Genomic DNA, 24,618 nt, shown 5'->3' on the forward strand with positions numbered 1-24,618 from the left:
ATACTTCCAACTATTCTAAATCCCTTATAACTAATCTAAAGCCCTAATATCAAATCTAAAGCCCTTAGACCAGGCCAGGCATGGTGGCTCATTACTGTAATCCCAGCACTTTGGGAGGCCAAGGTGGGTGGATCACCTGAGGTCAGGAGTTCGAGACCAACCTGGACAACATGGCAAAAGCCCATCTCTATTAGAAATACAAAAATTAGCCAGGTGTGGTGGTGCATGCCCGTAATCCCAGCTACTCAGGAAGCTCAGAACGAGAATCACTTGAACCTGAGAGGTGTTCAAGAGGTGGAGGTTACAGTGGGCTGGAATCATGCCACTGCACTACAGCCTGGGCGACAGAGTGAAACTGTTTCAAAAAGAAAAAGAAAAAGAAAAGGCCAGGCACAGTGGCTCGCACTTGTAATCCCAGCACTTTGGGAGGCCGGGCGGGCAGATCACGAGGTCAGGAGATCGAAACAACGGTGAAACCCCGTCTCTACTAAAAATACAAAAAATTAGCCGGGCGTGGTGGCAGGTGCCTGCAGTCCCAGCTACTTGGGAGGCTGAGGCAGGAGAATGGCGTGAACTCGGGAGGCAGAATTTGCAGTGAGCTGAGATTGTGCCACTGTGCTCCAGCCTGGGCAACAGAGTAAGACTCCGTCTCAAAATAAATAAATAAACAAATAAATCTAAAAAATAAACATAAAGCCCTTAGACCAAATATAAAGCCCTGAACTGTCCATGCCTTCTTACATCCTGTTGTAAGAACTGAGATGAGTCTATACCCAAATGAACACAAATGGGATTTGAAAAGTATAAAGCTTTTTTTGGAAAAAAATATATACACATGATATCACCATGATCTTATCAATATTACGAAGTTGTTCTAAAGCTTTTTTCTTCTAATATCAGCTAATAGCAGATCTTTGAGTCTTTCTTCTAAATGTTTAGTTTAAATTTCCCTAAGCCAATAGCAAATACTCCTTAACCTTGTACTTATGAGACTGAAAGTGAAGATTTACCAAGCCACTTGTACAAACACAAAGATCACTGCACCCTACCTGGGCTTCCAATCTGTCTGACACTGTGCAACAAAGACTGAGACCCTAAAGCGGAAGAAAAATCATGTTGTTCATCATGGAAAAGGGAGCAATGGAATGGCAAATATGAATTTCTAGAGAAAAGCTTCTATATGTAGCCACAAAGTCAAAGAAGATACCAGCTTTCCATGCCATATCTTCAGCCTAAGCCATCTCTTTTGTCTTCATTCAATATGTTTCGTGGTGTGATAGAAAAGTCTGAATGTTACCAGGTTGGGCTATCTTCTTACATCTGTTCTACAAAGAAAATGCTTTTCTTATTTTGCCCTCACTGTAATAATACAGAAAATAAGACTCCGTCTCAAAAAAAAAAAAATTTAGTGTATTGCTTTTGAAGCCTCATAATATATCTAATGTTGAATAAATCCTTAATGTATGTTTACTATCTGGAAAAAAAAAATGTGTTCTCCTGCTGTTTTATAGCTTTATAGTATTCCAACTTCAATTATAGAATTCAAGTCACCTCATCCTTACTTCTGTGCTACTCTCCACTCATCAGCGGGGAAATAATGTAACAAACCTGAGAGGGCATCAGGAGACCTGAGAGTTCAAGGTGTGACACAAGCTAAGAGACTCTGAACCATTCTGGGTCAGTTTCCTCAGCAGTGGAATACAGGTAATCTTGAGGGGGGATAATTCCCTTGACTTTGATCCCCTTCTTGGGTGAGAACTCAGTGGCCTGTTTCACTCAGCCTGTCACTGGCCACTCCTCATGAGACAGAACATGCAAGCAACCAAGTGTAGGGACTGGAACAAACAATCGCTGGAACCGCCAGTCGCTCCTCTCTTGAGGGAGCAGGCTCTGTGTGGGCTCTGGAGCAGCTCCCAGATCCTGCCCTCTTGGTTCTTGTCTGACGTCCAGGAAGAATCAGGTCACATGAACAGATTGAAGGGTAGTGTATGTGGATGATTTTATTTGGTGATGGAAGTGGCTCTTGGCAGGATGAGAGTTGGAAAGGGATAGTGTAGGAAGAAGGTGATCTTCCCCTGAAGCCACGCCGTCTGAAGTTAGCCACATCCATCTGTAGTCTCTGATGCTCAGTTGCTGCTTCTCAGCTTACTGCTCAACCACTTGTATCCTTGATGCTCAGCAGCTTGTGTGTTGCTCTGCCAGCTGAAGGCTTTTTAAGGGCACAGGATAGAGGTGTGGCAGGCCAAAAAGGCAACATTTGGGTGGGAAAACCAAGAAAAACGGGGTCAGTTGTTTTCTCTTATAGCCACCATTCCAGGCTTAAGGACGGAGGTTTAGCTGGCAGCCCACCGGTTCTGTATCAATATCACTTTTGAAAAGACTTTTTATTTAGTAACAATTTTATATATTATGGGGTACAACGTGATGTTTCGATATGTGCTTACAATGTGGAATGATACTTTTCTCAACACATTTTTTTTAGTACTACCTGAGATAATATAGTGAAATAAATTTTAAAATCACTGTTAGTAGAAATGTTATCCGTGGACCAATGACAGTACCCAGACTGTTACCTGTCCCTCAGCAAGTACATATGGCAGTCCTCTAACAAGATTGCTTTGATATAATGTTAATGAAGAAAAAAAAAAAAAACGATTCCCAGTTGGGGCTATGGTCTGTGTGGAGTTGGCATGTTCTCCCCAAGTATGCATGGGTTTCCTCCACGTATTTCAGTTTCCTCCCACATCCCAAAGACATGTATGTGAGGTTCACTGTGTCTACATTGTCCCTGTGTGAGTGTGGGTGTGTGTGTGAGTGTGCCCTGTGATGGGAAGGCATCCTGTCCAGGTTGGTGCTTGCCTTGTACCCTGAGTTGCTGGGTTCTGAACACCTGTGACCCTGAACTAAAATAAGTGGATAAATAATTGTCTTGTTTTTATTTACCTTTATCAAATGTGTATGGAGCTCACATTTATTTCCATGCTTATTATTAGAAGTGTTTTGGTTTTTGTTTAGAAGTTTGGTGATATTTTTGTGACTAGAAATAGGCTGTAGGAACTTGACTCTTATTTGTATCAATCAGCCTATGGTCAAATCAATTTCATTACAAGTCATTTCACTTAAAAATCACAGTTTCTGAGAATCTATCAACTATGTTAAGTGAGGACTGTGAGAACTTACTGTACAGGGAGCATAGTTTTTTAGAAACTTCTGAATTGATATGACATTGCCATAGCATCCAAAAGCATGATTTTCCCCCAATATTTTATTACAAAAATGTTTAAACATATAGAAAAGTTGAAAAAAGTTTGAAGCATATATATATATATATACACACACACACACATGCACACATACCTACTACCTAGATTCTACAATTAACATTATATTCCATTCGTTCTTTCACATATCGACCCAATCCTTCATCAATTCAAATTATTTTGTTATGCATTTTAGAATAAGTCAAACACATGATTTCATATTTTATAAAATATTCCATAATATATGAGAAATCAATAAATACCAGTCCTTTGTTGCTGATAAAATACCTCAAAAAAACTTTTCTTTAAGAAGATGGGTGATATGCCAATGTTAACAGGGAAGTTGGGAGGAAAGAGATTTCTAAAAGCCAAACCATTACATGTTCCACAATACTACCAAGACATCAGAGAATGAGTTGCTACCCTCTCAAATTCTAGGTTTATAAAACATAAATCTTAAGGATAGCAAGTTATTTACTCTTGATAATCCAAGGGTCTGCTGCAGAGAAATGAAGTTCCAAAGTAAAAATGAAAAAAAAAAAAATGGCTGGAAAGTAAATCAATTTTAAAAGCAAACATTCTATTAAGTTAAAGCAAAATGAACTCAAAACTTGTTAACTAAATTTCCCTGGCATACAGTGGCTCTCAATAAATATTTGTTGAATGGATTTTATCGTTTATACTTTGTAGTTGTTTATTTTTTAACAGATGGCAACTACATGTGGAATAGCAATGTTATTGCTTTTTAATCCCAGAATCTGATTCTTGGGATTGTGAGTGACCCAAAGGTATAAATCCAATCACTCTTCTAAAGCTTTAATTCCCTCACCATCACCACCACTAAAATGACATCCAAACAATATCAAACTCCTTTAAGAAAGAGAAACTAGGCTCTCTGAAGGCAATAACCTGTCTACAGGTAGGACCACCATCTGGAAAGTTGTTTCCAGGTGGCAATGCTCTCCCTGTAGCTGTCATTCTCTTATTGCATGCTAATCTCTGCAAAAACAAAGAAAATCTAAATTCTTTGCAAGCCCATTCTTCAAGTGTTTGATGGCAGCTAACACTGTCTTCTGTCTTGCAGGTTAAACGTTCCTGACATTTCTCAGATGACAAGACCCACTTACTATCCTACTGGCTCTCCTGAACACTAGTTTCACTTTTTCTGCACAAGTTATAGATTAAGGCCTTCATTCATTATTTTCAGGTCTTTGTTCAGCTCTTTATCTTCTTGGTGATGTTTCTACTTAAAGCTGCATCTCTGCCTTTTGTAGCTCCCTATTCTGTTTTCTATTTTTCTCCACAGCATTTATAACTATGTAGGCACATGACATTTATTGTATTTTCTTCCCACTAACAAGTAAGATCCATGATGGCAGGCATTTTATATGGTTCACCACTGTATCACCAGGACAATCAATATTTGTTGAATGAATCAACGAACCTGCCATATGGGTAAGATCTCACAATCCAGGAGGAAGACAGTAATTCATTGTAGTTAGAGAAGCACTGTTATTAAAGGAGAAGATGCCACAAACCTTTGGAGGGCCTACAGACGCTCCCAATGCCTTACATTGAACTTATTTTCATCTACATTATTATAGAAGCTAAACTAAGTTCCCACCAGTATTTGTGAAGCTGGTTTTATGGACCTGAACCTAGACATTTACATGACTCCCTTCTGAATTTCACCTGTGGTCCACTTTTTTAGTATATTGATATCAGACCTTTAGTGAATATAATAGAATTAACTGTTCTCTTCCAATGTGGATGGTCTAAAATTGTTCATACTTTTCAGTTTTTTCTATCCATTTATAAATTGCAAATTATCTAAAATCTATTAGTTTTCTCACAACTCCCTTGACAGTTGTGATAGTGGTAATGCATAGAGAAACCAATAGTGGGAGAGGAAAGGATTTCTATGCACAGTCATGCAGAAGTCAGAAACCTATTGTACATGTGAAATATGCCTAAATGTATCTTGTATTAATGTAGTAATAGCAACTACTGAGACTTTTAATTATACTATTTTTATTATTTTTATTACAAGCGTGATGCATCATTGCTGAAAATGAACTATCGAGCTAAATGAGGTTCTTAAACTTGAGTATACATTAGAATCAGCTGGAGGACTTGGTGAACCAGACTGCTGCCCCCTCCTCAAGTTTTTGACTCTGTAAACGCTGCAGTCAGCCTAAGAATTTGCATTTCTAACAAGTTCCCAGGTGATGCTGATGTTGCTCTAAGATGTTTTTCCCTGGGAACAGAAAATGAATGCAGGTGGTCTGATGTAAAAGGCACATGTTCTCTGTGAAAAGTAACTGTGCTCTGTGCTGCTCCCCACCCTGACAGAGTCTCGTCTGCCAGGCTGGAGTGCAGTGGCACAATCTCGGCTCACTGCAACCTCCGGCTTCCAGGTTCAAGCAATTCTCATGCCTCAGCCTCCTGAGTACCTGGGATTACAGGAATGTGTCACCACACCCAACTAACTTTTGTATTTTTAGTAGAGACGGGGTTTTACCATGTTGACTAGGCTGGTCTCAAACTCCTGGCCTCAGGTCATCTGCCCGCTTCAGCTTCCCAAAGTGCTGGGATTATAGGGGTGAGCCACCACACCTGGCCTGACTATGCTTTTTAAGCTTAAACTTTTAAAAAGGATTGATATCAATTATTAGGATAATTACACAATTTTTTTACCCCTTTTGAACTTCATCAGAAAGGCAGCCTACATCAAAACCCTTCAAAATAAATACTTTTTATACAAGAGAGCTACCAGCTCCAGCATCAGTACTTCCTAAATGGAAGGATCCATTCCTACAGCTCAATATTTCTTTTTACTCAAGTCAGATATACCCTGGCCACACCTTCACCCTCACATAACTCTTTTTTCTTTCCTAATTATGTTGAGATCACATAAGGTATCATTCAACCACCCTCCAGTTAGCACTCTCAATGTCTTTAGCTGGGTTTTTTCTTCCACTGTTCATTTCTTTAAGCCCTTAAAGCTGGACTCAACCTAAAGCTTTGTCCTTTACTTAAAAATTAGTGTTTCAAGCTAACTGCAGGGTAGTGGTTAAGACCATGAGCTGTGGAACCAGAACAAGTTCAAACACAGATTCTGTGTCACATACCAGCTATTTAACTTTGGGCAAGTTACTTAGCCTCTCTGGGTCTCCATTTCTTTATCTCAAGAATGAGGATACCAATAATGCCTATCTCATTGCATTACTGTTAAGGATTAAATGAGATTCTACCCTTTAAGGGAATGTAGCAACACCTGTGTATTACAGCCGTGATTATTACCACCCCTCCCTCTATTCCTATCACACTTGCCAGCTTTACTCAGCCTGCTAAGCATTCTTGGGAGACAAAAATGTCTTATAGTACATAGGGATACTACAAATTCAGGGGGCCCAAAATAGTAACACTGAAATTTACATAATAGTAAAATCACCACTAATATAAATGTCATTGGTGGTTAAATTAGTTTATTAATAAATCACAAGTTAGTACTTACATGTATCAAGCCTTTTGCTAACTTTTTACATTTATCTCATTTAATTAGTCTAAGTATAGACCTATATTTCCAGCTATGCCATGAACATCACCCAGAACTTCTATGACATATTCAAAATTTGTACTCTTCTACTCCAAACTTGCTTCACCTCATTGTTATTTTCCGTCTCACTGAATGGCATTATTATAACATAGTGGTCCAAGCCAGAAAGCAGGGAGTCATCCTTCACTCTTCACTCTTCCTCTACTCCCCGACCAATACCCACCTCTTCTGTATCTGTGGTGTGCTGGTAAATTGGAGATGAACTGAAGATAAAGGTTATGGATGCAGAGAGGTTTTAAAATCAGTGTTACCTTGGTCATGGAAAAATGAAGTAGAAAATTCACACCAGCAAGTGAAATCAAATAACACATTATCTTGTAGGCAACCCACCCAATTCACTTGCCACTGCCTTCATTCATATTTTCACCTTACCAGTCCTGGATCATTGCAACAGCCTTCTAAGTTCCATATGTTAGGTTCAAGGTCAGGTTCCAACCCATGCTGAGGTCTGGAGGGAGTGGGTGGATAAGTGGCAAATAGATGAAAGAAAACTCAGGGAGACATAGGTAGGTGAAATATGGCTTTATTCAGAAGCTCTCTCAGCAGCAGCTCTCTTCGAGTGTCCGCTCTGTCTCAGCTGTTTGAGCTGGCAGCTCCCACACACAGCTGTGCTGCTGGCTCTCCCTTGCCTTCAGGGTCAGCAGCTTAACTTTCTCTCTCTGGGTACGAGTGCGCCAATATAGTATCGGCAGGGCAATGGTACCTTTTATAAACAATAGTGGTTTAGAGCCAAATGATGAACCTTCCCATTTTATGGCTACATGGTTGTGATAACAGGTGGAATTATACACCTGTGCTCTAAACTCACTGAGTCACTCAGCCTATCCTTGACAAAAGCACAGTCATGTTCCTTACACTCCATCCCCTAGGCCGAGGGAGACATAGGCCTTGGATACACAGGTTATACACATAAGCTTTGGTACCTAGGCTTGATATATACACAGCGGCTTTATACATAAGTTTTGGGTACATAGGTTTGATAGACAGGCTTGGCAGCTTGGCACACTAAGGCTTACATTCCACCCCCTAGGCTGAGGGAGTCCTTTTGGTGAGGACTGGTGCACACAGGGCAGCACCTTGGACCCATAGGCCACAGCAACAATACAAGCAGCAACAACTTATTAATAATATTCCTGCTATGCTACCCATGATTATTAGAGCCCAATGTAGGCCAGAGCCCAGAGATGCCCACCATCTCTGCCAGGGGTCATCAGCAAGGCACTCAATCACCTCAACCTCCTGGGACACCCCTTATAAAGCTGTCACTATGTTCTGGTGGTTGTCAGGGATGAATTTTCAACATTGTGTCCCTACAAGGGCACAAGTGCCACCTTGAGCAGCTGTGGCTATGTCTAAGGCCCTCTGGTTTTGTAGCACCACCTTCCTGATCTGATTAACCTTATCAGTTAACAAAAGGAGGGCAACTCAGATGTAATTCAGGGCCCGAGCTATGTGCTCTGCAAGGGCTGTAACTTGCATTTCTACAGTAATGACACCTGCTCCAGGAAGTTATTGCTGAGGGATAGAACCACCAGGGGGCCCACTGCACTCACAAAAACTGGAGACGCAGTGCCCTCTAGTCATGTAGGTGACCAGGCAATGTGGGAAGCACAGTGGCAGGTACATAGGGCCACCCTCAGGTACAGTCCAATTGGCTGGCAGATATGGCCATCCTGTGCCCTCACAGATCCATTAACTCCCAGGGGGCACAAAATCCACTGGGGCCCAGCCTTGGTAAGGCCGCTTATTCCACCAAACCTTTGGTGTAGTGACCATGTTATGTTTGCACAAACCTCAGCAGGCAACCATCCCACGGTGACTTTACCCCAGTGCTGCTCTATACATCGTGGTATCCGCAATGCGGACACCACGTGTTCTCCCATTAGCCAGCTCCACCCATCATAGATGCTAGAGTCAGCCAGGGGGCAGGCTTGCCATGGGTTTTGCAACGCCTCCTATTCAAAGCTTGATGTGTTGTGTCCCACCCACTGTCCATGAGGCCCCGAGTTTCTAGCCATGTGCAGTTCTTCACAGAAGCTGCATGCACGTGCCAAGGCAAGCCATCTGCAGCTGCTGCTGGAAGGACAGTACAGATCCAACAGTTGGAGACATTGGTCACCTAAGTAAGGTGTGGGCCGAGTCCACAATGCTATTGGAGCATGCCAACTTACAGCTGAAACGACAAAGCAAGCACGGATACTAACCAGGATAAATCACGTCCCTCAGGCAAAATACAAGTCAACTTTTCATCTCAGGACAACAATGCAGCTGCCAAGGGCTTCTGCCCTGGGTGATGATGTTACACCTCATCAGCTTTCTATGGTTCCCTTGGGTCCTGCACCCATGCCAAAGTTACAGGGAAGTTTATGATAGGCCACACAGACAGTACCTATGTTCCCTGGAGGGTTCCCTCCCTGGCCGTTTCCTTCCCCTACAAATGGCTAATTGTGGAGGTCACACATTAAATACCCAAGGAGTAACATGTAAGTTATACTGCAGACCCTTCCCCATAAGGGTCACAATCACCAACCATCTGCAATGGTGGGCTTGGAAGGTCCATGGCTGACAGCAGGTTTTGTCTCCCTACTTTTGGGGGTATTAGGGCAGGTAATAACAGATTACCTTTCATCCCCGTAACTGATTGGAGAAGGTCATCCTTCCTCTCATAGATCCAGCCACATGGCCTGGTCTTACATGGGTTGGTGACTAGCTAATTCTGTAACTTTCACATAATTAACCAAAAGGTTAAGCCTCGATAAACTACCCAGCTACAGCTGATTACTCTAGGTGTCACCTTCTTGGTGATCACCATCCACATTGCTGAGTTTAGCTCATTAGCTACTTTGCCCACACTTGGTATCAAACTATATAGTGTCAGTAGAATGGCTGGACTGTGACAACAGTCCAGGCAGCAGTAGCACCTCGACTAGACCTATTTGTGTGCCATGCCCCATTAGGAATGGGGGGATACCCTTCCTTACAGTGAAGGTTCAGAGTCTAGGTGTGCCTCAGGCCCCATGGCCTTATCTTGCATTTGGACTACAGGTCCCAAGACCTCTTGTAACTCTGCTGCTAAGGGACTTGTACTTAGCATACTCTGCTGCTCTAAGCAGGCGCTTCACTTCACTAAGTGGATGTCTGCACCATCCCTCTCCAAGGAGTCATTACCCATGAATGCATCCATCCCGCTATCACATAAGTCGTCCGCATGACGACTATAACCCATTCTGCCACACTCTTATGAGCCTCAGGGGCAGCATATGTAGTTACTGACTGATTTCCCGTCCAGGGGACCACTACCCATGAACGTACCCATCCGCTATTACTAATTGCTTCTGTATGAATGAACACTGGAGCTTAGCTCCTTTCCACAGCTAGGACTAAAAGCCTGTTGGCACTTCCAAGGTCTCCATGCACTGCTATAGGCCCTAACCAACAATATTTGTGGTCACATGCACATTCAGTTTAAATGGGCACCCCTAGACAACTACCCATAAGGCTTGTGCCTACTGAAGAGCCTGCTTGATTGTGTAGGCCTCACCATTCAGCCCCAGGCAAGGTTGGCATTGCCACTTCTAAATCTGCAAGAGAATCAGAGGTTCGGGTAACATCATCAGCAAGATCATGACATATGATGGGGCTATGCATAATCCTGCAGCGACACTGTGAAAGTCCATTGTCACCCTCCCATGAAGGCAGACGATTCCTGGCTCTCTGGAGCAATGTTGATTAAGAGGAATGCATTGGTCAGGTCCACCACACAGTGACACCATCCCAATTCTATTGTCAAGCAGTCCAGCAAGTCTGTGACAGACGGCACAGCTGCCAAGCCGTGCAAAACTTCCACCCCCAGAATGTCCCCAGGCATGGGAGAGATGTACACAGTGCATAAGCAGAGAGTCAAGTGGCCAATGCCAAGGTGCAGACACAAGTTCCACTTTCACTGACTGGTCTTCTTAACCGTTAATAAATGCAGCTCTGCTGGAAACTTATCCGGGTTCAAGGACTAGTGGATTGCCAAGTCCGCATATGGCTGGTTGTATGGTGCCACCCAAGCCAGGCATCTTGGCCAGTCTCTTATCAAACAGAAAAGGCTTAGCACTTCCACCTGACTGCAGCAGGCAATCTGTGAACTGGAACACTCAGGCAGGACCAGGTTGCACAGCAACCTCTTTCTCCTGAATGACTTGCACTAAGTCTGTATGTGACTGCCGACATTACTTGCTTGACTCCCGCAACATAGCAGGGTTGCAGGCACCATGTGAAATGTGTTCCACCATGGTGGTGGGGGGAGGGTCCCTAGGTTCACCCTTGGGGCCCAATAGCTGCTCATGCTATATTTTCTGGTGGATCACTGGGCGAACCTGCAACAGAGGTTCTTTCTCCCTGTGCTGCATCCCGCAGGGACTGGGCATGCAATTCCTACAGCACAGTTACAAATGCCCACGTGACTTTGTCAGCAAAGGAATGCTTTTCTTCAGTGTTGTGCACTTCCAGGTGCTTCAGTACCTTCTCCACACTTGTGGGAGACCTGTCTACAGCCTCCCACGTTTCCACTGGGGCCCATCCAGGCAGCACCACTGCCACTAGGTACCACAGCCCATGACGCGGCCACATAGCCGACCCGAGAACCCTCAGAACTGAAGATCCACTCACCTCATCCGGCCAACTATGCCACTTGTCAGGTTCATGAGTACACCAAATGTCATGCCCAGGGTCCAGCCCCCGCTGAGGTCCGAGGGGTGTGGGTGGATGGGAATATAGCTGAAAGAACGCTCGGGGCCGTAAGCAGGTGAAATGTAGTTTTATTCAGCAGCTTTCCTATCAACAGCTCTCACTGTTGTCTCTGTTTCAGTTGCTTGTGCTGGCTGCTCCCATGCACAGCTGCATGGCCAGCTCTCCACTGCCTTCAGGGTCAGCAGCTTAACTCTTTCTCTCTCTGGGCAGAAGTGTGCCTATACAGTGTCATCAGGGCAATTATACCTTTTACAGACAACAGTGGCTTAGAGCCAAATGATAAACCTTCCCATGTTATGGCCACATGGCTGTGAAAACAGCTGGAATTAAACGCCTGCACTCTAAACTTGCTGAGTCACTCTGGATGTTTACCTCAGCCTATCCTTGACTAAAGCACAGCCATGTTCCTTACACTGTGTCTTCAAGTTTCTTAACCAAAATTCCAAGTGACACTCAAAGCTCCTTTATAAAAAACTGTTAACACTGTTCTCTCCACTAGAATGTCCTTCTTCCCACCAAGTAGATTTCCATTTCAAATATCATTTCCTTCTTGAAGCGTTCCCTAATGATTACTCCAGTTGAAATTCTTCCCTTCATATCGCCACAGGCCTTTATCAATTCCTCTCCATGAGGAATAGACATTTAACACTTTCTACCTTGATATTTTGATTTCTACCAAGACACTTTCAGTAAAGTGAAAATAAGTCAAACTGAACAGAGGGTAAAATTTGGGACCTGATTAAAGGCTCTTTGGAACAGTCCTCTGGCAGTGGTTCTCAGTCTTGTGTGCACGTTGGAATCCCCTGGGCAACTTCAAAAACTACCAATGCCTAGGTCCCAGCCCAGATGTCATGAATGCATCCTGAACATTTAGACTTTGAAAAGCTCTCCAGGTGATTCTGATGTGCAGCCAAGGCTTTGAAGTACTACTCTATGGGGACTATAAAAGGGAGTAAGAGGCTGGGCGCAGTGGCTCATGCCTGTAATCCTAGCACTTTGGGAGGCTGAGATGGGCAGACTGCCTGAGCTCAGGAGTTTAAGACAAGCCTGGGCAACAATGGCAAAACCCCAATTCTACTAAAAATAACAACAAAAAAAAATTAGCTGGGAGTGGTGGTGTGCACCTGTAATCAGTACTTAGGAGGCTGAGGAAGGAGAAGATTACTTGAACTTAGGAGGTCGAGTTTGCAGTGAGCCAAGATTGCGCCACTGCACTCCAGCCTGGGTGACAGAGCGAGAGTACTATCTCAAAAAAATAAAAGAGTTAAGAGATTACTAGGCCGGGCGCAGTGGCTCAAGCCTGTAATCCCAGCACTTTGGGAGGCCGAGACGGGCGGATCACGAGGTCAGGAGATCGAGACCATCCTGGCTAACACGGTGAAACCCCGTCTCTACTAAAAAATACAAAAAACTAGCCGGGCGAGGTAGCGGCGCCTGTAGTCCCAGCTACCCGGGAGGCTGAGGCAGGAGAATGGCGTGAACCCGGGAGGCGGAGCTTGCAGTGAGCTGAGATCTGGCCACAGCACTCCAGCCCGGGTGACAGAGCGAGACTCCGTCGCAAAATAAATAAATAAATAAAAAATAAAAAAAGAGATTACTAAAGGATTTTTAAACAGAAGCAAAGATCTGGTTGACATCAGATAATAATAAATATTACAACTTGAGTAAGAGTTGGCTGTTTAGAAGTATTAAAAGCAGATGTAGTAATGATTCAGGGAAGGCAAATGATATTGTAGGAAAGTGTAGGAGGCAAGGAATTTGGTGGCACTTGGCAAAACTAAAATGACTTACAATTGGTTCTAGGCTGAAGTTGGAAGAGATGGACTGGGAATAGTGGGACAACAGTTAAGGGAAACTGTTTGGAATGAGAACCAAGAACAAGCCTGAAGAAGTAGCGGAGATGAGCAGTCAAGCAAATGCAGAGGGAATTCTGAATAAGATGCTGTAAGTTGTTAAGTTTTCAAAGATGAGAGAACATGATGTGTGGCAACAACAGTGTGTTGCTAAACTGGACATGTGTAGAGGAGTTTTGAAATCAGAGGCACTCTGTTCATCAACAGTGATGAAAAGTATGCATGGCAGCATCTAAAAATCATCAAGGGACACAGTAACTTGGAGATCTGATAAAGATGCTGCCATAATTGTGAAGAGAGGGGTTAGTAGCTATGATGTGGCTATGAAAAGGGGAGGTAACAAATTGTGATAGAATAACACTTATTGGTAGGAAAGAGATCATCACTTTTTCTAAAGTACACTCCCTTCCCCTCACTTATAAAACAAAGTATGTATTTAAAGATATTTCTGTGCTGGTAAATATATTAATTTATAACCTTTATTTTTCAGCATTAAGAACTAAATATTTAAAAATACAGTTAAGTACAAAACCAAAAAATAAAATATGTTTTTAAAATACAAAAACAGGTGCTTATAGTAAATGATGGAGTGGGAGGACAGAACTGGCATGAGAAGGACTCCTTCACAGTACCAGCATGTTAAGATTTCTCTGCTCACTTCAGTGCCTTCCCAAATGCTGATCTTTCCCCCAGTTGATACCTGTGTGCTGCTTCAAAACCCATTAAATGTGGTAAAGGAGTGTAAATCCCATCAGAAAAGCCAGATCCCTGGCTCACTAAATCCTTTGAAAGGCTCACGCTAGTGCAAATAAATAGCTGACTAACATTCTCTGCAGGACAATTGCATTATAATAATTCCATAGCAAGAGATAGGGATATTATCAATGTAGTGTGTCCTATAACAAGAGATACTGTATAGATGGAGTAAGTCATTTCACGTATAGCACCATCTGATAAGAGTTGAAGTGGATATTTTTCACTGTAGTAGAATAATAAATGTAATTTATCTAAGGAGTGAATAAAAAAAGCAAGCTTGATTCTTACAAGGAACATAAACTCCCTTCTGGAGTTCATATTATTAATCCCATGTCATTATGACAAGAGATGTTTCTAAGTCAAATAACAGGAAAGTAATGGCAACTAGGAACAATTTTATAGAGAAAAGAATGCGAGCGGGGTTTAGTGGATCGAAGCCGCATTCGTAGGGGTTGGCTTTTTCTGTGTAGGAGTTGAGTTGGGGTAGTCAGAACATGATAGTTATCAGTAGCAGGGTTAGGAGGGTGTTAATCGTTAGGGTTAATACTAGGTTAATTATTCTTTTTCGAGTGTGCATCACTAGGTACAAGAGAAAATGGTATATAGCCCACAGAATAAGTGAAAATCTATTATAATGAATAACATTTGATGTAGCAGTGCTATTTCCAAGTTCTATTTAGTAAACCCAGAGTGAAAGTGGTTTATTGATCTGTTTACAACATTCTAAACACTAAGATTAAAACTGTTTTATTCTGACATAAAAGAAACAGCTATGTAAAGCACTTAGTCCTCTACCTGGCACATGGTAGCCACTCAGCAGACAGTTTCTATTTTCACTGACTTGACCCTTTCCCTCCCACTCCAAATATAGATTCTAACCACCCTTTAAAGAACATCCATAGAAAATTCTCAAACAAGCACACTGTGTTAAATGTTAAATGTCCACATTAACAAAGGTTATATTAGAGAAGTATGCACATGCCAATTTCTTATACATGGGAGTAACTCAGGTCTTAGATTGACAATGATGAACAAAGGAAAAGGAGGAGAAAAAAGAAAAGGAAAAACCAACAACGATGTGGAGGGAGAATGAAGAACACAATGGCACTGTCAGTGTGAAGAGCAAACAAATTCTTGAACTGCCAGATGTCATGGAACAAGTACCCCACACAAGAGTACAGAGCTGCAGTGACCCTGGAACTCTAGGTTCAGGGACTGCCAACACTACAGATGCATTCGTTCTCATAGCTCTAGTGATTTTCTTGGACAAATGGTATAAATCACTTTAGCCACTCCACCCCCATCTGCTGCTATCCTCTAGTGGCAGAAACACTAATAGTGGCCAAAGAATGACAATTTATCCTGATTAGGAGCTGATCCTTTTAGGGGCAGCTGTCATGGGGTCCTCAGTGTCCTCTCTCTTCTGTGTGGTCCCTCATCCCTCAGGAAATGACTTTACTCTTCCAGGGTAAGCTTGAAATAACACTTAGTGTTCCTGCTAAATCCTCCAGTAGCCCTGGTGCTATGCAATTCTTTCAAAGAACAGCTCTTGTGATTAACACAAAAGTCTCTAAAGTTGCATGTAAAAAAGCTTTTGTGTACCAAGCAAGGCATGGCTCACAACTGGTCATTTGCCCAGTTTTTGCCCCGATTCTTCCTGGTCTTAGATTAGTGCCTCTCCTCCTTTAGTCTTCCATGGGGTGGCAGTTATAGCCAACTACTACTACCCTTCTACCTGTGTCTAAATTCCAGTATTGTTAACACTGAGCAACTCGTAACATTCCTCTTCACTAGGTCACCCTCCAAGGTTGCCCAATAATTCATATCCCAGTGTTAGCCTTACAGAGTTCAAAGCTGCTCATTAAAATTATGCATGCTAAACTATAATTATGAATTCTGGGCTAAAATTATAATTTAATATTTTTTCAAAGTAATTTAGAGTGAAAAATTTCAGAATTTTCTGTTATTTTGTATAATTGAGAAAAACAGTCAAGTTTTTCAAATTAACACATAATAGTTGCATTACAGCAAAGATATTTATCATTATTTATTCACTTATTCACTCATTCCTTCAAAAATACTTGAGTGCCAGGCACTCTGCTGGACCCTGAGAATATAGTGAACAAAAGAAACATGATCACATCATAATAATTTCTATACTGTATCACTTCTCTCAAGAATAGTCTGGCATAGGTTAAACATTTTATTTAAGAAACCAAATTGAGGAGTGGGGAGAAACACATGGGAAGTAAATATGCCATGACTAAGTATCAAAGTCATTCTATGTTTTATGACCATGTAACAATTATTATAAGTAACGCTGGACACTAAAATATTTGCTATTCACTTAAAGAGTGCTAGTATTTTAAAATTTCACTACACAGATGTATATCACAAAAAAAGTACTAATTGCTTGAACAGAACTATTTATCAAGAATAAGAGTAATAAAATTTTGTAAAATGTTCATGCCAAGAATGCAAAAAAAAAATAGCACAATGACCTCACAACTAAGACATACTATAAATATGTTATCAAAAGATAATTTTTACTCTTCCTAGCACATAAAAGATAATTTGTTTTCAAACTTAATTGATAGTTTCTGTATTAGAACAAATATATCAGTAATATTTTTACCAAAATAGAGCCCAATATATGTACAGAAAATATTTAAGAAAATAAGTTTGTCCTTAGCTTTAACATGGATGTGACATACAAATATACATATGTACACTCACAGGAGTAACATACACTGACAAAAAATTACACTTAGCAAAGGTCCAAAATTAAACAAAAAAATCCTGCTAGGACTTTTTTTCTGTCTTTGAGGTTTAACAAAGAATGTAGAAAATTACTGAAGTAACAAAAAATGACACAAAAACCACACTTCAAACAGACAAACTGCTTGTCAGTATCAGGATCTGATTTCACATACAGGTTTAATACACTTCCTCAAAAGTCAGGCCATCAGGGTGAAGGAGAAACATCTTCCACTACTGAATGAGGCTGGCTGTCATTATTCTGAGAAGTAGGGTTCTCCTCCACATGGATTACTTTATCTGAGGTTCCTGCAGGAGAAACTTCGTTATTTGTCTCCTCTTCACTAGGTGATAAGGTTTCAGGCAGTTCACTTGACATTAGAACTTGCAAAGGTCCTGTTCTATTTTCAACATCCACTTGAATCCCCAAAACTTTAAGAATATCACATTTGCAAATGGGGCATGTCCCATGGGATAAAATCCAGGGGTCAATGCAATTCTTGTGGAAAAAATGTTTACAAGTCAGAATACGAACTATGTCATTAGGCTTATAGTGTTCAAAGCAAATTACGCAGCTATCTCCATTTGGATTTATTTCCTCATCCCCCTCTTTTACCACTCGAAGTTGGAGTTGTCCAAATGCATTCTGAAGATCTGTTGTTAATCGCTGCCATCTCCGGTTCTGAATCCTCGCTAAACAAAGTCTATGAATGTGATAAAAGATGAAATATGCTAAGGTAGCAGTTGTGACAATCACAAAAGAGACCAAATAGTGATTCATCCAGATGATGTGCTTTCTCCCCACCTCAACCATGGCTGTAATGAGAACTCCCTTCTTAATTAAATGGAAAATTTCCGTGCCTTTTAAGTTACCAATCATAACCACAACGACATCTTCAAATGCCTGATGAAACATAGGGAACACCTGGTTGCCAGTTCCTGGAAAGTTATAGATGATCACTCCACTGGCTCCCTTCTCAGCTGCCACTTTAATTTTCTGTGTGAAAGTACAACCTCCCCGTTCAATAAGTGCAAGCCAGGTCTCTGAGTACTTTGATCGGCTGAAAATGGTATTGGGATTACATGCATTTTGGATTTTTCCCTCTGGTGGCACTATAACTCCTGCCACCCTCTTCAAAGTGGAGCTTCTTCCAAAGACTCCAGTCTCTCCCAACTCTGACAACACATGATTCCCAACATGAAATGATATGTTCATATAAGCCGTCCAAACAACACTTGCTCTGCAACAGTTCTGACTAACAAGCCAAAGAACACTGAACACGATAAGCCAGGAAAAGGCAGTGTTGTTTCTCCAAGTGCCAACCTTGAGTAGATGCATCTTTCCCTTCTCCGAATGACTTAAGAACCAACGCAACAGTTCCACATCTGTTGACAATTAATTTAAAATAACAAAGAGAAAAAAATCTTCAGGATACAAACAAGATCCACTGTCTTCCAGCATGTTTTTGTAAGAAATTCTTAAAGATGGCTTATGAGTTTCAGAGGTCTTATTAGAGAGGGGAAAAACTTTAGATTGAAAAATAAATCCCCTCCTGTTAACTCTAGATACTGCTTACTGTTGTTTGATGTGATTATGACATGCAAGATCCAGCAGCCAATTAGATAAGAGTTTAGAGCATACTGTGAATTTATTGGCTTAAATGCTGTTATGGGTGATTTCTACGTTGTTATAAGATGGATGTAATCACTGAGCTACATATAATCGTAGTAGGTAGCACATTAAACTAAAAATTAAGTCTAAAATTCATACAATGTGTGCTCTTTAAAGCCTGAAAGCACATGTAAGAATGCTATATAATTTTTTTCCCAGCAAAGGAAGGAGATATTTCCAACAAAATGACAAGCTAAAAAAAAAAAAAAAAAAGGATAATTGAAAATTAGTTCTGTGACCAGATGTGAGGTAAAAGTGGTGATATCAGTGACATTATTTTTATATCAAAAAGTAAAAGTCACACTGCTAATTTTTGATTCATCACATAAACCCTTATATTGCATTTATTTAAGCTTTCTGAGACATTTGTGGTTTTTGTTTTATGATTTTGCTGTTTTAGAGTAAGAGATCCTGCTCAGTTTACTCCTGCCTCACTTTCTCTGTCTTACATTGACTGTACAAATGTAGTGTAAGTCTGACAGGAGTAAAGAAAGGACTGACATCTGGGGAAGCTAATTTCTCTGCAGGCCTTGACATCTGTTATTAATCAAATAATATTTTGAAAGAGGAGGAGAAAGGGTGTCAAGGGAAAGATTAAATGAAGTCATACTGGTTTGGCACAATTCATTTTTTAAAAAACAGCTATTAAGAAAAACCTCAAAGGTGCATATTTAAAGTTAACCATTAGCAGCAATAAGTAGATGCTTTTATCAAACATTTTTGCAGAACTCAACAAATATCCTTACTGAAGATTCCACAGGCTCTGTCCACTCTACCTACGTTTTGGCCACAATCATGTCAGTGGCACAATATGACCTCAAAGCTAAAGGATGTCATGTGGACTCACAAGCATAGTGAGTTCACAAGCAGCCACGCTGCTACTGGTACATGTTATTGGGGGTGAATCTCAGTGGGTTTTTTTTTCCCACCAGCTAGGAAACCGAGGCCAAAGATTCTGACCTTGAACATAAAAGTCTCTGGTCTACATGTGTAGAGTGCTAGAAGTCACTTTTGGTTGGATCTCACCAGGACTAAAGCAGCTGTTACTTCTTATGAGATGTGAATCTACAACATGGTAATTTGAGACAAGGAAGAGGAAGGAACAACAAAACCTAGTATAAAAAGAACACTGATGATATAAAACATACCCATAAAGGTTGATTTTCTCTCCCAAAGGCCATTAATCTGATTTTATTTTCATACATCCCTGCACTTTTTAAAAGGTATTACATGGTGTGTATATTCACAAAGTGACATTGAGTTAGGCATCAAAGGTTTAGCATATCATCCAGAAACAGAGATTTTCATCAATACGACAATATCTAAATCTTTCTGTCTCTCATTGTTGTATATGTGTTTATTTACCTACTAGAAAAAAAGGAAGATGCAAAATAAGGCAAAGACTATAACATGGAAAGGCAATTGAACAAAATTTTAGCTCTGCTCTATGTTATCAAAATGCCCCAGAGAAACATTCATTACCATTTGGAGAGGAAAAGAGAAGCATTTACTAAGGACACTTCTAGAAAAGAAATCTGCTACCATAGCTGAATCATTATGCTAGGATTTAAAGAGCTCTGGCAAACAAAGGTGAATGTTTGCAATGTTATCCTAAATGAGGCCTATAATACTTTAGAACACTTCTCCTTACATAACCAAAGTGCTATCATCTAAAATAATTATTTAGAACACATTACCAATCCAGTGAGTAGCTTTGGAAACTAGATTTCCTGGGCATTAATAAAATTAATTAACCATGGAGAATCAGAGATATAAATTATTAGATACCAAAATTAGTCAAAATGCGGAAACAAAGTACAAGAATTAGTATTAAAAAAGGAAACTTTAAAATAGCATGGCTAATTCTCTAGGGCAATGTCACAATCCTAGTAACTTGAAGAAAAAAAATTGTTTTTAACATATACTAATGTTCTTATTTGGATAAGGGCAAAAAGGTATAACAATTAAAACTGATTAGAAAGACAAGAAGTTCAAATAGCTGGGCATGATATGGAGTTTTATTTTTAAAACACAAATTTCACCCTTGTTCATATCTGGGTAGAGAAGCTGAAATTTTCTCTCTACATAAAGTCCGATAAGAGAATTTATCTAATCTTTGTATTTGGAAAGATCTGGTTATATCTTCAGAAAATTCTCCAGATTTCTTAACTTTTCAGAATGTCACACTTGCACATGGGACATGTCCTGTGCGCTAAAAGCCAGGGGTCAATGCATGCCTTATGGAAAAAATGTTTGCAAGTTAAAATGCGTACTACATCTTGGGGTTTGTATGTGTCAAAGCAAACAACACAGTTGTCTTCATTTGGGTCTAATTCCTCATCCCCTTCTTTGAGAATTCGCAGTTGAAGCTGGTCAATAGCTTTCTTCACATCTGCCTTTATACGTCTTCGCCTCCTCGTGGAAGAATTGGGCACTCTAGGTCTCCAGACACAATGTAAGTAAAGGTAGGCAACTGTGGCAGCCAGGAAGGTAAATAGAGACATGATGTAATGGCTCACCCATGGCATGTGCATTCTCCCCACTTCAATGATGACTGTCACACAGACTCCTTTCTGAATCAAGTGCAAAAGTTCCATGCCTTTCAGGTTGCCTATCATCACCGCAACTATATTTTCCGTCCCCTGGTGAGACATGGGAAATACTTTATTGCCCGTACCTTGATAGTTGTAGATGATCACCCCATTTGCTCCCTTCTCTGCTGCCACGTTGATTTTATGTGTAAAAGTACAGCCTCCACGTTCGATGAGGGCCAGCCAAGAGTCTGCCTGTTCAGGCCTGCTGAAATTGGTCAAAGGATTACAAGCGTTCCGATTCCATCCTTCAGGAAGTGCTACCACACCAGACACCCTTTCCACAGGAGAATGATTCCCGAACACTCCACTCTCTCCTAACTCTGATATGATCTTATTTCCAACCTGCAATGTTATATTCAGGTGAGCTGTCCAAATGGCTTTTCCATTTGAGTCAGGAAGGCTGAGTAGTAGAAAGATACTAAGCCTCAAAAGTCCAGATGAAAGAGAACTATGAGTCGAAGGAGTAATTTTAAGGAAGCTCATGCCTCCATTTGTCTATTTAAGAGGCAAACTTGAGAAAACAACACAACATCAGTTGTAAAAGGACATAAAGAAGATAGCTTGTTGGCAGCAGATTACTAAAGCACATAAATGGAAAAGGTCTCCCTGGATCAAAGATATCTTGCTCCTTCCAGCATTTTTATATTTGGTAGATTATCTTTCTCATAATGAAACAAAATAACAAGAGTTGTGATTGGTATCATGTGATTTCAAGAAAACTATGACATTCTAATGGGGAAATTGTGACATCAGAGGTAGTTAAACCAATCCAAGAGTTTATATTAGTGCATTGCATCCTGAAATCCTATTGGTCAAAAAGCTAAGCAATGAGTCAAGATATGTAACAATTTGAACAAGCTGTAAAGCAATAAATAAATTGGTAACAATTTTTTAAAGCCTTGGGTTTCTTTCTTAGTTCTGGATAGAATGAAAATCTACCCAGCCATGTAAGATTTTTTTTTCTAGATGTAAGGCAATGGCAAAGATAAAAATAATTCATGTATTAGTGCATGTACCCGGGCCACTTGCCAGTTTTCATGCATGGTTCAACACTACCCAATATGGCATTATGTGGGATGGTTCAACACTACCCAGTATGGCATTCTGTGGGAAGTAGGAGGAAACCATTCCCATCAACTTCCCACATTAAATGCCTATCCCACACCTAAAGATCCAACACCAAGAAAACAGTGTAAACTCATATTGTTAGCCTAATACAGTCCCATCTTCTGGTAAGAACCTACTATGGTGCTAGGCAAATACTCAGAGTGGGCATACATTGGAGAAGAAAATAGAAATAGCCCTACTCTTGTAGAGACTAAGGATTTTGGATGATGTCCCAAGGACAAGAGAAACACACTGTAGGGTTCTAAGCCAGGGAGGTGACAAATGTGTTTCAGAACGTTCACTTTGGTTGCTTTATGGGGAAAATGTATTGGAGAGGGAGAATAACATGAGAATGAGCTTAGGCAAAAGAATACAGTGGCTTGGACTCGAAGTAGTAGCATAGATGTAGAAACATAGACAAAGGCTGAATAACAGATTTAGTAACTGGAAGGATAGTAGTGGGAAGAGGAAAGGATGGCCACAATGATAACAAATCACTACATTATTTTGCAAACTACAGAATCTTTACTGCTTTAAAGATGCATTATTGTTTACTTTTATCTTAAATCTTTATCCAAAGTCTGTTTCAAGGAGCCAATAAATTGGCAACACCCACTCAAATATTTATTTTCTGCCATGTATAGGATATCTTCTATGTGCTCAGCATGCCACAAAGTCCTAGGGATAGAAAAAGAAAAGACCCTATTTCCTAGTGTGCAAAATAGACACGAAAATTTAATCATAGACATGATAGAGTTTTCTCATTTGGACAAAAGCATTTATTGTATTCCCTGGCCTATTGTATTTAATATTTGCTTTAAAAAAAAAACTAGGAAACAGTCTACTTGTCCCATTCATACAATTCTATTAAAGCATAATTCAGTTCACATCTGAAGAGTCCTTATAGGCAGACTTTTTTTCATGTTCAAATTGAGTGAATTCCTGGCTGATTCTATTAACAGTGACAAATTGAAGCCTCATTAAGATGACAGTTTAACATCATCATATTATAGGTAATTTGTTAAATCTGTGATTATTTAACCTTTGGAAGTAGGATTACAAAATAATGTAATTCTGACTTTTTATTTTGCAGATTTTTGTGGGTGAAGAGTTTAACCTGTAACTGTATTTTGCTTCAAAACATATCTCACATCAAAAGGATCTCTGTGTGGTTGAAAGGACCAATTTGAGGAACTTAGCTAATTCATTCTATTTTTCTCATTATAACATAAAATGCTTAAGGCAATGATAGAACTGCCCTCTCTTCTGCCCTCGTCTTAGAACAAAATAGACCTATAAGAAACAATCATCTATCTCTTAAAAAGTGGTTTTCAAGTTGGGGGCAATTTTGCCTCCCAGGGACATCTGGCTGTTTCTGGAGACATTTTTTGATTGTGACAATTAGAGAGTGTTACTAGCATCTAGTGAGTATACACAAGCATTGCCACTAAAACATCTGAAAATGCACACAATAGCTCCACACAATAAGAAATTATGTGGTCCAAAATGTCAACAGTAAAGTCAAGAAACCCTGATCTAATGAAACAGCCTGAAAGGAGAAGCATCCCAAAACTCTCCCACCCCTGATGGGTGGTCAGATATAAATTCTCGACACAGAATAAGCTTTTATAATTGACAATGCCTCCATCAAGGATGATGCCCTCAATGCAACTTGATTTCTCCAGTTTTCCCTGGAATAGAAACAGCAGAGATCTGTACAAGTTACCTGTTAGTCCATTAAGTATCATGACAAATTACATATATTTTATCAAAATGAGCTCTAAGAGTCTTCCTTAGAGCATGTGAATGGGGGGGGAGGGGGGGAAGAGAGAGAGAGAGAGAGAGAGAGAGAAAGAGAAACAGGATTAAGGCAACTGTAATCTGTTCCTTTTAGATCATTTATTCAATACATGGACATTCTTTATAACAACCAAATACTGAAGAGTTTTTCATTCTGTTGAATTTTGCAGTTAGGTTAAAGAGAACCGAAATATATTACTAGGGATAATATATATTTTATATAATATCTAAAATGATCTATAACACATAAAGTCAAATTTAACAAATTCAAAATTGAACTAATAATCTTCATAAATTCAGTCCCCATATAAATTCCCCATCTCAGTTAATGGCGATACAATCCTTTCAGCTGCCCACGTCTAAAATCTTGAAGTCATTTTTGACTGGTCTCTTTTTACATATCCTATATCTAAGACGTTAAGAAATCTCACTGGTACTACCTACAGAATATATTCAGAATCCA

The 24,618-nt window shown here is 40.3% G+C and overlaps 3 protein-coding genes across 4 annotated transcripts in view; all 3 read right to left on the reverse strand.

Moving 5' to 3' along the window:
* The window catches only part of CADPS2 (Ca++-dependent secretion activator 2), a 571,469-nt gene that overhangs the window by 369,498 nt on the left and 177,353 nt on the right, over nucleotides 1-24,618 (reverse strand). The gene's annotated exons all lie outside the window — the stretch shown is intronic.
* RNF133 (ring finger protein 133) lies at nucleotides 17,115-18,554 on the reverse strand. Its single transcript, XM_011937404.1, has one exon. It carries the CDS (start codon nucleotides 18,319-18,321, stop codon nucleotides 17,191-17,193), a length of 1,131 nt encoding a protein of 376 aa, XP_011792794.1. The 5' UTR covers nucleotides 18,322-18,554; the 3' UTR covers nucleotides 17,115-17,190.
* RNF148 (ring finger protein 148) lies at nucleotides 20,653-21,961 on the reverse strand. Its single transcript, XM_011937403.1, has one exon. It carries the CDS (start codon nucleotides 21,729-21,731, stop codon nucleotides 20,820-20,822), a length of 912 nt encoding a protein of 303 aa, XP_011792793.1. The 5' UTR covers nucleotides 21,732-21,961; the 3' UTR covers nucleotides 20,653-20,819.

This window comes from Colobus angolensis, unplaced genomic scaffold (genome assembly GCF_000951035.1).
Source record: "Colobus angolensis palliatus isolate OR3802 unplaced genomic scaffold, Cang.pa_1.0 Scaffold163, whole genome shotgun sequence".
In the NCBI taxonomy this organism is placed as follows: domain Eukaryota; kingdom Metazoa; phylum Chordata; class Mammalia; order Primates; family Cercopithecidae; genus Colobus; species Colobus angolensis.